Here is a 14,023-nt window from a genome sequence, read left to right on the forward strand (position 1 = left end):
TGAGTACACTATAAATATAAAAAAAAATAAAAATAAAAGTCGATATTTTTTTTTTGTTTATTTAATAACAATTAAAAATTCCTGAGCATACTCAAGCGTAAGAGAAAAAAAAAGACTCGATTAGTAAAGTATTTCGGTCGCTATCGTGTTAACAAGAAAATCCTCCGCACATACAGACACACGGACGTCCAAGACAGAACTTTTTTAAACTGTTTTTTAACTAGTTTAAATAACAAAAATGACATCAAAAATATCATGAATGTTAAAAATAGTGTTTTTTCTTAATATGTGTGTGTATGTATTATCTTACAAGTGCAATGTATGATACATAAAGACATTTTAAGTTTGAAAAATCAGATGTTTTGCGCGAAGTGACAGTAGTAGGTACCATGGACCCAATGTAGTACCCACCTCAACGCTTCGCTTATGAGGCGTGCAAAAAACTGATTAATTTGAAAATAGTTATCCAATTTTTCGTGAATATGATGTTCCTTAATAATTTGACAAAGAATCAGAAATTACGGTTATTATCTTTTATTTTCTTAAATGTCTCTCAATAAAATTTCAGAAAATCATTATCTCAAGATGAACTTTGTTTGATAGTGCAAAAAATTATATAATGTTAAAGCATCGCATAATAATATAAATACAATTAATAGCACGTCACTGGTAATTTTTTCCAAATGTGAAGTTTACACAAGTCCGGTTGTACAAAAAAATAGATTGGTTATATGAATATAACCAATCTACATACACAATTTCAGGTTAGATATTAAATTAACGTGATTAATAATAAGATAACGCGCAAAAACCAATACGTAAATCGCAACGTATATGAATAATGAGAAGGTAATCTAGTTTTTTTTTATATAAAACAAAGACAAACTGAATATTGCAACTACTATTGTGAAATTAAGACTGAGGTATGTTATATTATGTGTTATATTGAATGTCAGTCACCTTTAATACTTAGCAAACACTTGCCTAATAAAAACAATCTTATGAATCAGGTATGATATCATCAGTTTTAACCGTGACGTTTATTAGCGCTAACATTACCTCGTACTATAAATCGTTACAATAAAAATAAACTAAGTATCAAACATGCAATATGTGTGGCATTTTAATTTTTAATGTCTCTAGTCATCGAGTTTTCCATGAGTACCTATAGTAAACTGTATATCTGCTTATCTCGAGTGGTTAAAATTATGCAGAATAAATAAAATTTAAAACCTAGGTAGGTACTACAAAAATTAACTACCTACACAAACTATAAATTATTCCTGACTAATCTATGCATACCAAAAATATGCCATATAATCCACCCAGGATTTAGCGTGTGAAAAAGCAACAAATAATACCCATCCACATAATCATGTGTTCACGATATAAGATATTAGATGAAGTATCACGCATACAGCCATCCATCAACGTTAAAAGTAACCTTTTAGAGATATATTCAGGTTAATGGGAGTGTTCATTTCGTTTCATTAATTTTGAAAAGCAATAGCAGGGGATTAGTTAGGGAAACGTCCTGACGAGTGCCGCTCACCTGTGTGCTACCCAGTACCCACTGCAATATTTTCGATTCGTTCCCGCTCGTTATAGCTCGACATGACCCCGTTTCTAGCACTTAGACCGGCAAGTTATGAGATTTTTTAATCCTTTCGTCCTGGTTCGTAAAATTAACGGTACAAATTGAAAACCAATTTTAAATTGGGCCCGATACTTTTGGTTTACTTCTAGGCTCTATCTTCGTTTTGTTTTCGCTTCTTAATTGTATTTGTAAAGGTAATGCCAGAAATTTTTATTTTAGATAAGTAGGTATAGACAAGAGAACAACGATTGTGACAAATTATTATTAGGTGTAATTATAGGTATTCTTAAGTTGCATAGAATTTCTATCGAAATGAACAGTGTGCAAAATAGAGACAATAATAAAACTTTATGGTTATGAGGACAAGATAAGATGTGAGTCAAGATAATATGAACACGAAGCACACTAAATTTTACGTATACATATTGTGAAAAAATATCACAATGTGTTATGATAATAATCTCTTAGTTGTTGACTTCAGAGCACTGAAAATTATTATGAGAATACAAATTGAATATACTAAATTTAAAATATTACCTTATATGTTATAAAACTTGTAAGGTAAAGTTTTATAACATAATCAAAAACAATATTATAAGATAGTTAGAAGCTATATTAAGAAAACTTTATTTCACTTTAACATTCCCAAAAAACGTACATACATACATTTAATATATTTAAACACCAATTTCTATAATAATCATTATAACTTAGAATAGGTTAATCAGAAAAAAACGATCCAATAAAATTTTAAAGTTATAAAAGTTTATTGTTAAATAAATTGAAATTAAAAACATCTAAAAATTGAGACCGTTAGATACGTTATGAAATTTTAAATAATTTTTAATTATTTTAGTTACATAACGTTGGATAATAATATTTTAGTTTCATGTAGAATTTGTTAAGGAAGTAGTTATCACGTCTGAGTATTCGATAATAAAATTAATGTTAAGTGAATAATTGAACTGAATAGTACTTGTGATAAATTATGTATATTATTTTACTAACGCTACTTGTATTGTATTTGTTAACTTGCACTTATAAATTTTCCATTAACATAATATCATTTTACATAAACTACGAGCACACTGTATGCTCCTCGTGTAGGTATTTGTGTTTTCATTAATATCTAAGTGTTCCTTCAATCCTCTCTTAGTTCAATTTAATTGTTATCCTTTAATCATATTTCTTATATTATTTTTATATATATCATAGGACATAGATAGTCAAATATATCAGTTTTCACTAAGGTTTTCACTTAGGTTTATAATATTCTTTGATCCCGCATTTCTAGACTTCAATCCAGACATTTAACCATGACTCTTGTTGTGTTATTATCGCAATGTTTAATTAGACAGAAAATTCGAAGATCGTGTCATGTGTAACCAATATTCTTCCGACATTTGTAAACGCACTGAGGTGTAAAATGACAATTGTTAAAGAAATAACACGTATCGAGCAAATTGCGTGTTGCTGGGGAAATGGAACTCCACTCTACCGGTGCATTACGATACGGAACTTGAGGAAGCTTAATTGACAAATTAAATCATTAAAATCGTGATATACTGCGCTTTAAACTACCCACAACGAGTATTATTTTAAACGAGCTTGTCACATAATATGAGTTATGTGTCAGTCGTGATTGTATTGTCTTCTACCTCAAGCAACGTTACATATTGTTTAATTCCAAGTCCATTGTTCATTCGTAACTTCAGAAACTAAAATATTTCTCAAATATTACCTTGAATTTTGATACAGACAATAAAATTTTACGTGCCGCAATCGCTAGCCGACATACTTCTGTTTTCCGTGTAAATTTTGTTGGAAGACTCATAAAGATTTAATAGTTAATTTTAACGATTGAAGCTACACTCATAAATAAACAATTTTAACCATTTTAGGTATTGAACTTATGTTTATGTAATAGCCAATAGGAAGCAGATGCAGTTGTTTTTAAAGCAATATAGAAAATGCTATCTCATAATAATCTAATATCTAGCGAGATCGTTCAGAGATATGTCCTTGAATATCAAGATCATAATTTTGTTCACAGGCGAGGAGCGTTTATTGAACCAGACTTTTATAAAGGTCACACTGACATTGGCCGCAAGTGGAAGAAAAGCCTTTTCAAATGTCATTTTAAACGATCCGTGTAGGTAGCTGAAAACCAATATCAAACAATGAGATATTTTTGTGAAATACTTTTTGTGAACGCATAAAGCATTTTAAAGTTTTAAAATAACATTAAACGTTAGTGTATCATTTTATATTTATAACTAGCTTCCGCCCGCGACTCCGTCCGCGCGGATATCGGTCTTCGCGTGGATGGTTTATTTCTCCATTTTGAGTACCTCTGACAATAACATCTTATAAATATCTATTGGACCCAATTCCCAAATACGGCTAGGCCTATAATAATACGCAACGTGTGTTCGCGGTTCTACGGAACAACGTCTATGGATAAAACTGAAAAATGAAGATTAATTTTTTTCTAGGTATTTTTCCAGGATAAAAAGTATCCTATTTTACGCCCAGGATAATAAGGTATAATTATACCAAGTTTCATCGAAATCGAACCGCTAGCTTTCACGTGATGCCTTCACATACAGACAAAAAATTTTTTAATCACATATTTGGGTTTGGTATCGATCCAGTAACACCCCCTGGTATTTATTTTTTCATTATTTTCAATGTACAGAATTGACCCTTCTACAGATTTATTATATGTATAGATAATCATCAAAAAATACTAATGAGTCATCATTTCATCAATAAGAGAACAAACATAAAATAAGAATTTTAAAATATGCCATTACTGTACAAATGTAAAGTCGGATAATCTGAGCGAATTTCGGCAACATGCTCGTAAATTCTTCATCTACCTATTTAGCAAAAACAAATTGTGGTTCATAGATAGAAACATAAACCACAACCGATACCGATATACGAGTACGTACGAAAGTTTATTTAAATCCATTAACAGAACTGAAGATAAACATTCGCAAATACCGCTGCGGTTAGTGTTTCATCCATAGGATTGACGTAACACGTCTGACCCCTAACCTATAGGTACCTATTTTTAGATCCCCATCCAACCTTATGGCTTAGACAAGGCCGAGTTCATTTGCTGAAAACAATTGACGTCATCATGTGTTCGAAGGCTAAGCCGTTAATCTTCTAAAGTGCAGCATCACTGAATAGAAAAGATAGGAACAAAAGTATACTAAAGGAATAACCTTCAACTGTGTTTGTTCTGCGCTTTCATTGTCTTTCATTTGAACTTTTTAGTGTGATATTACAATTTATTGTCTCTTATAATTCCTGGCGATTCTTTTATTAGAATTTTCTGGAAACCCAGGTGATTATTTATTTAAAATCGGATTAAAGCCGATGTCGGATTAAATAAGATCTTGCCCTTTCTCGTTTACTTTCTGAAAATGGTTAGCCAAGACTTAGTTCCGTGTGTACTTTTAAAGTAGGTAGTTTACATCTCACATTACGTGTAATGTAAATGAGTTTTTAATTACGTGACAAATTAAACACTCGGTGGTTTTAAAATATAAAATTTTACGAGATTGCTATTTGCACTGCAGTTTTTATACTAGGCAACTGGCTTTATAAAAATTTAAGTTTTATGCATTATCCTAACAATTCCCCAAATGTCGAGTTGGCAATACGAGCATTTTAACTTGCCAACTGCTTACCCCATATTTTTCCCCAAAAGATTTGGCTTGTGGTTTAAGTAGAACAACACACCACACAATAGTTGGCAAAAACGTGTGTATTTAATAAAAAAATTGCATTGTTTTCTGCTAAGCATAATATAAATTATTACAATAACAATGATATTATCATGTTCTTTACTCAGACGTAAACCAAACATAAAATATATGAATACAGTTCCTAATAAGTAGGATTAAAACATGCATGTGAATATAAGTCTATCTTCCTACTGAATCTATACTAATATTATAAAGCTGAAGAGTTTGTTTGTTTGTTTGAACGCGCTTATCTCAGGAACTAGGTCCGACTTGAAAAATTATTTCGGTGTTAGATAGCCTATTTATCGAGGAAGGCTATAGGCTATATATTATCATCACGCTAAGACCAACTGGAGCAGAGCAATGCGGGTAAAACCGCAGGGCACAGCTTTAGTGAGATAAAGTTCTTAGTGCTTTATAATTATTAACGTTTGCAATATGCAAATGCTCTCCTGACTTACGGGCACTCTGTTCTCTATAGATAATGTTATAGACGTAGTAATACATTTATATTCTACTAGCCTCCGCCCACGACTTTGTACGTGCATCCCCGTTTTTCCCCGTTCCCGCAATAATTTCGGGAAATCCTTTCTTAGGGGACGCCTACGTTATGACATCTACCTGCATGCCAAATTTCAGCCCGATACGTCCAGTGGTTTGGGCTGTGCGTTGATAGATCACTATATCAGTCACCTTTGAGTTTTATATATTATTATATAGATTTTGCAACAAAAGATGCATTTATTAATTGGCCATTATTAATAAATAAACAGATTTTGATTATTCTTTTGACTTATCCTAAAATATCTACCTTAAAATAAATAAAGGATATTTTCGTTTTCATAAGGTTGCTGTAGGTAGATACCTACTTTGTAGTATAGAAAAAGAAAAGTTTAAACACACACAATTATAATTTTAATTCAGTTTTTAATTTATAATTATGAAGTGAAAAATGTATCGCTTGTTAGCTATTTTACAGTTTTCAGTATGCAATTTTCAACTTCTACGTCACGGTGTTACCTCGTAAGAACTCCTTAACTTAATGTATGCGCCCTACATTCCCTGCTCAGTACTAGACCGGTATCAATTAAATGTCGCCTACGTTACGCAAGATTTGCTAACGTTCTAAATAACGGTGTTTCATTAGCCGACATCAATAAAGTGACTATAAAGTATATGGGAGAACTAACGATAAAAGGCACCTATAATATGAACATAAAAGAATTTCGTTTTAATTCATCACAGTGTACCATTTTTAACGGGAACAGACTACAAGTAGGGCAAACTATCGTTTAAGCTTCAATCGCCCCAGATTGTATTGCTTCATTCTCAAGGGATTCCTAAAAACAGTTGTTAGCGCGTTCTGCGGCTATTATGAAACAGACACCATCAAACTATACGCATCGAGTTTATATGCCGATAAAAATTCAAGTGAAGAAATATTGCTTTCAAAAATTTAAGACACATGCAATGTATGGGATCGTGAGTTTACAGGCAATAAAATTTAAATTTGTGGGGAACGTTTGTAGAAACACTTAAGAGGAATGTACAATTCACCGCACCCTCAAAGCGATTGCCTTGATAGGTTAGGTGTACTGTAGTCTGTACTTTAAAAAAGGGGTTCCCACTTCCCACCCTATTTAAATGCAGCCTTGACTGATTATCCATTTGCATAAGTTGAATATTAATGAGAGCGAATTTTTAACTTGTTTGTATTATAAACAACATAATATAATAACGTTGAAATTTAAGGCGTATTGATATCTCTTCCCTTAACGTATTCCGGATCCTGATGAATAAGTTAATCCTCTCAGACTATATAAAGCAACCCATTGTATAACAGGTGATGATGGAGTACCATCAACGTTTTAAAAAATAAAATTCTCCCAGATGATACATCGTTCAATCAATAAGCCACTTCCTCATGCGGGTGAGCACGAATCGCTTATTAACTTGATGACAGTTATGGTTTGAATACTTTTCCCGTGGGTCTCAATGGACGAGGTCAAATACACTAACCGAAGTCCTGAGCTGTAATTAGAGGCAAACGAAGCTTAATAAGACCAATAAAACTCATAGAGAAACATGCATTGTTAAATTGAATTCAAATTAGGCTCACTGTGAGAAATTTTAAAAACGTCAAAGAGTATTTTGATCAATAATTTGCTTTTGAATATTTACGCGTGGAATGTCACATTTGAATACGTCCAGTTTAATAGGGTGGGAGTAGTGAAGGGTTGCGTTTATTTAACGATAACAGACCACCACCAATTTGTATTATTATCTGTTTTATCATACAGTAACGTAAACCTGTAAACACCTAATGGAATATTCTATTTATAAATTATAATATACATCTGGACAAATTAACTCAACTATACCTTCACAATGCGATGATTCATAATAGGAGTATCTATTTAGGAATGTAAATTTATAATGAATTGTTTGGAAATATTATTTCTAAACAAGCGACCGAAGAACAACAAAATCCAACCTCATTAATCATAGTAACAAACACGACCAATTCGTTTCAGTATAACTCCTGTATTTGTAAACAGTACGTGTTATACGTAAATGGAGGCGTATTGAATAGTCCCACAATAGCTTCGTTTTAGTACAGTTCCAGCGTTTACTAACACTTGGGTGCACAATAATGAGCCATGGGTGTTTTGTATAACGTGCAATATCCAATAAATAGTTATGTTTGACCGAGTAGCAAATAACACAAACAGCTTACAAAAGTTACGCTACAAATTGTAAAACAATTATAATAATGAAGAGAAGAACGGGACATTTTCCTAGGAAAATGCCAGTGCCAGGACTAGTCCTGTTTTTTTAAATATCCTGAATTATCATACTTTTTTGGTTTTTGATTAATAAGGTATTAATACATTGAACAACTATTGTATAAACAATGGCAGATTTATTAATTTAGTTCTTCAATAGAATACATTAAAAAATGAAACAATTTCAACTAGTTTTCTCGTTGCAGATGTTACACATACGTAATAAAGATAAACGTAAGTATTCTTAAATAACTTATGTTTAATGCAAAAGCAGCAAGCCGCTACGCAATATTTAATGCGTTTATATATAGAATAGGTAAATAGTAAAAGGCATTGCGTAAGCTAACTACAAATCCAAACCTACAATTTTAATTATATTGACATGTATTAATGACGTTTAGATAATTTAATGCGCAAACTATTTTCTCTTGAAGGATTACACTTGATTACGTAATAGAGGTGAAGTGGTGCTTATTATCTTGTTGCATACATGAGATGATAACAGACGGGAGATAAGTGTGTACAACATACATATTCATTTAGAAATAATGCTACAGTCTTATTTTTTTCTATGATAATAAATATTAATTGATTATATCATTTTTTTCTTTAAAGATAATGCTAATTTGATAAAGGTCATCTGCTGATAAACCTTATCGGCAGTTTAACACGTGTTGTACATGTGCTAAAACATAGGGTTTTATAAAAATAGCACAATTAAATGATAAAGTTAAATTTAATAGCCGAAATCACAGATTTAAACTATATATTGGTACATCATATTAGAAAACAGGGTTATACCGTATACGGTTATACGTTTTCTATTCAAAACATGTATCATTAATTTTAAAGACAACTGTATGTAATTAAACACGTACGTCCAATTTTGGACTAGCAGTAATATATTAAAACACCAAAATCACTCTTCATTAACAAATTACTGTTATTTACGAAATGTTGCGTGTAAACGTTTTTCGCACATAAAATCAAATTAGTAACGAGGTATGTCGGCAGGGTCACAGAACTTTTAATTTCACGTGTGCATGTTCATTTTAGAGCTTTTCATATAGCTGTATTTTCACAAAGCTCTTGTCACGCTGTGAGAAATTGTCCTGTTATACGCATTCATTCATAGTTCTAGAAAATGTGGACACTACTCTAGACGGTTGTCTAGAACGCTAAGCAAGTTTCTTATGAAATAGTGAAGGAAGACATTTTAAATTTTAATGGTTTCAATTGTTATTCGTTTTAATGACTATTTGGTCAGTTCTTATGGTGCTTTATGTTTTGCAATTAGAATGTTCCCTATGAATGTTCACTATGTCATTAAAATGAAGGTTTTAAAAGATCGAAATCAGTGTGAGGTAGTAACGAATATCGTATCAAGTTACAAATACAAATTGCAACTACAAATGAAAGCTAATGAACGGGGGTTGTGAATATGAAAGGGTTAGGGTATCCAACTTACATAGATAAGATACGTATATACAATATACATACACGTTATACACTTTTACTGTATATTTTCTGTAATTTTTCTTAGTTTGGTATAAATTAACAAGTCCATATACTTACTTATCTATTTTCAACCAAATCAATAAATTTTTGAATATCAAAACTATCTCTACTATACACATTAATTAAAAACAACCCATAATAATTAATAATAATTAATATACTAAGCAACGAACCCTATGAAAATAAATAACTAATAAATTATAAGGATGCGTTCCCGTGATCGATGTGTAACTTATAAAGAGTATCGATAACACAAGATCATCCCTTGGGCGTTCACGGGCATGGCAGGGGGCGATGACCTAAGGCAGACGAAGCTTTCCTCCGGTCCCGGCCTACTTGCCCGCCCAATGTTTATGAATTTAATTCATTTTTCACATGTGACATTTACGTCATATGCGTATCATACTTAGGGCCGATTTTTCAATGCTTGAATAAAACTTATTCGTCGAATAATGTATAAAACTACCATTTTAAAAACGTATTCTAATTGCCTGTATTTGACAGTTTACGTGACATTTTAATAGTATCGTGTAATACTTTATTGGACGGATAAGTTTTATCCAAGCATTGAAAAATCGGCCCTTAATTTAATTAGAGTATACCTATACTTAACTCAAATTGCGACTTGCGAAACGTTTAAAATGTATATTGTGTTGAACTGCTTAGGTACTTAAACATAAAAAATAAACAACATTATAAAACATGTTTAATGTTTATTTATAAGTCAGCATACAATAATTTTATTACAGAAATCTAGGTTATCCTTTTTTGAGTACCTAGTTACGTACATCTAACGTGACCAATATACTTATACAAAAATGTATAAATTGGAAGGATTTCGATTTAATCTGACTTCACAAAATATATTATATAACTTATGGATAATCAACAAAAAGGCACATAAATAAAAGCATTATTAATAATTTACTCAAAAATTTAAAAATTATAAAACAATAGGAAGATTTAGATTAATCGCCTCGACAAAGCCCCTCGAAGTACTTCTATCCTGCCAAAAATTCGTGCTCAAGGACTTTCTTACAGCGGAAGCCCCACTCGGAAAGTGATACTTGCGTAAAGCACCTTATTAACGCTAAAAGCTCCACGTGTAAAAATGCAACGCGAATTTATTTTTAGGTCAATATTTCGGTGTAATACATTTTTTAACGTTTGTTGTAAATTCACTTTTGCATGACTTTTTTTCGCACTTACGTTAATTAGCGAAGACAGAGTTATTAGTGTAGAATATACATAAGTTGTAAATCGCAATGCTTGTATATGAGGTATAATCGCATTCGAATAGGTAATTAGGTCATACTGAAATTTTAAAAACTCAAGTTGCATTATGAAATTTCAATTCATCAAATAATTGCAATCAAATATTTCCACCAAAAATTGAAATTTGAACAGCTTCCTATATGACGAAACGGTTAATTCATTAGTCAACAATCGGAGCTATGAAATTATTATGTAAGCGAATCAAATTTCATGACACATTTAAAAAAAAACAATACGTTTCATTTGATTATAAGTTTCATAACATGTTATACGTATTATTTTCAAGACAAATCCAAGTCTTAAACGTTAGTCTGAACTAAAACAAAAACTTTCACATGTAAGTTCAACTGTTACACATTTTATAACTACCTACATAGAAAATATTATTTTTAATCACCCCTTGCAATAATCACGCACTGCGTCAATTTAACTTAAATTTTTCTCTTCTCATACGTGCCCATATATATGCTCTTAACAAAACCAAGTGCTAATTGTCGAGACAGTCGTAATTTACCAAAACATAAAACAGCAGGTTTGTATAAACGGCGCGATTATCTCAAATAGCTGTTTCGCTTCGCTCTCATGAAGAATTACGATAAAACGCGTAACAGTCATGTCGTAAGACGACAATTCCACCACTTTCTTGACAATACATTATCCGTCTGTACTTTTCTAAAATAAACGTAAATGCAACGTGTGCGGTAAGCTGTAGATCAAAACTTAACAAACGACTCGAATACAAATATGTACGATACGATCTCTATCACGTCTCAATAGAAAGCTAAATTAACCCCTGTATGAATTAATCACAATAACGTAATTATATTATAAGTTTTCTTGTGCATACCTGTAATTCATGTGTACTCTGTTGGTATGTCTAAATTAAATAAATAAATAAATAAATAATTAATACTATGAAAATATTTCGATACTACGAATTGAAATTTAGCGTAAGTTATTCAATTAATTATTATTTAACGGTTTGTTACAATATTTAATTACTATTCCTAGCCGCATGTTGCTTCAAATTGTGCCTTTCTATCGGACAATATGACTGTCCGATTATTGAATATTGAATGCGGACATTCTATATTGATACAATACTGTAAAATGAATATGTATGAGTTGAAAGCATTATGCAAAGTGCAGTAAGGTGCGTATGGGCAGTGAGGAGCCACCCAGCGCGCGCTTATCCTACGATCCCTATCTCTACCGAGTGCAGTGCCAAATGCTATGGCGCGCATACGTAATGCACCTCGTGCCTTACATGCAAACACAAAAATATAACTGTTGTACCGCATTGCGACACGTTAAATACTATTCCATGAACAATATTTACCGCACTATATAAAAAGAAACATAAAACTTCTTTAAAATTGCATACGGGATTAAATTTTTCATTGAGAAATGTACTCTGAATACACACGAGCAGCATGAATTTGAATACACACAATCCTATTCGCTTCACAAGCAAAATTCTAGGGGATTACTATGAGAATTCTAGAGCTCTTTAACTAAAACTTTTTATAGAATGCTTTGGTTTTTATTTTATTTAACAGTAATATTTCATGATTCAAGCACCCTTCCATCGAATGGTTGGGTGTTTCTGTGTTTTGTGTTTACTAATAATAAAATTTTAAATACAGGAATGAATAAGATGACAGGATTGATAAGGTGAGGAAGGTGAAGGTGAAGAGTGGGTAAATTTCAATTAAACATAAATGAAATTTGAATTAAATTCCAATATTCGCAAATAATAGAACAACTGCCTGCTTCTTATAATTGGATCAATAATTAGTGTTTATTGTGTTTACTCGCAAAGCACATAATTTATTTAACATAATGATTTAAAATTACTTTACATTCACATATAGGTACCTAATGTTTAGTTAATGGACGTTAATGACTGTTGAGATGGTGTGTGAACAACTAGCCATTATACAACCAACAACAAAGCTAATGAGGGATGTAGCCGACAAACGCACTGCTATATTCTGCTACAGACTTCCTAAATATTCATTTGATAAGCTTACTTTGTAGTTTTGCGTAGAGTTACAAACAACGGACGCTTTATAAGAACTATGACTCTCGAGTCACGACCGTGACGTGGATATCACAAAAAATAATTAATTAGGTAACTTGATAACATTTATACATATATGTGTTGTTAACGTCAAAAGAAAGATCTAAATAATGGACTGAAAGGTGCAAGGACGAACACAACTACGGGTATCATGTAGCGGTAGAGGATGGCGCAGTATGTCACAACGCTCGAATATCATAATCACGGACCGTGAAAGCACCTGACCATAAGTTCTTTTGTTTAACTCGCTACCAACACGTGTGTTAAATGACAACTACCTATATGTAGTGAAACGCACTTCCAAATGAATGCACAGCGCCACAATTATGTATGAACAGGCTAGGACACTTTCGATCGTAAACTGTCCATATCAGGTAACGTAAAACGTTCGGTGACCGGTGAGACGGGGGATGGTGATGATTTATATTCTTAGATATACCGTTTTCGTAGACGGCGAGCATTTCTTGTATGGCAGGTGCCGCTTTACGAGTTCTCGCTTCGCACATTGCTATACGGATGCAGCACGAACAAAACTGACCGATGGCTCACTGGCGAACCAAGCAGCGTGTCACGGTCGCCTAACAGGATTACCTGTCCCACTGCGCAGGTAATATGAGATAGATATAGGCCACAAGACCTTAACCGGCTTATAATATTGTTTGGATTATGAGCTGACACGAGAACCATTTCGACCTTTAAATACGCTTACACTCACTTTACAAAACTAGGTGTTATTAGAAAGAAAATATAAGGTAGGTAATCGGATTTGGTTTTCTATTTCATAAATTGCTTATTGTTACGCTATTTTTCTTATCCTAAAAAATGAGAGCGGACTTCCGACGTATGAAAATATTTTGTAACCGATAAAGCACGGTCCAATACGAGGAATGTGAATCATTGTTTTAGAAGTAAGTACCTAATAATAAGCATTGCTATGGGATAGGAAATACTAGCGGTCTGCCCCGGCCTCGTCCGTGGTACGTATTTCGCAATAAAAAGTAGC

The 14,023-nt window shown here is 32.4% G+C and overlaps 1 protein-coding gene across 1 annotated transcript in view; it reads right to left on the reverse strand.

Moving 5' to 3' along the window:
* Positions 1 to 13,548, reverse strand: part of LOC123692356 (protein FAM107B) — a 29,832-nt gene extending 16,284 nt beyond the window's left edge. Inside the window, exon 1 of the mRNA XM_045637093.1 lies at positions 13,460 to 13,548. Coding sequence (XP_045493049.1) covers positions 13,460 to 13,526 — 67 coding nt within the window. The 5' untranslated portion in view covers positions 13,527 to 13,548. The remainder of the gene's footprint in view (positions 1 to 13,459) is intronic.
* Positions 13,549 to 14,023: the final 475 nt, after the last annotated feature.

The sequence above is a fragment of the Colias croceus genome, chromosome 6 (genome assembly GCF_905220415.1).
Source record: "Colias croceus chromosome 6, ilColCroc2.1".
NCBI classification, from domain to species: Eukaryota; Metazoa; Arthropoda; class Insecta; order Lepidoptera; family Pieridae; genus Colias; species Colias croceus.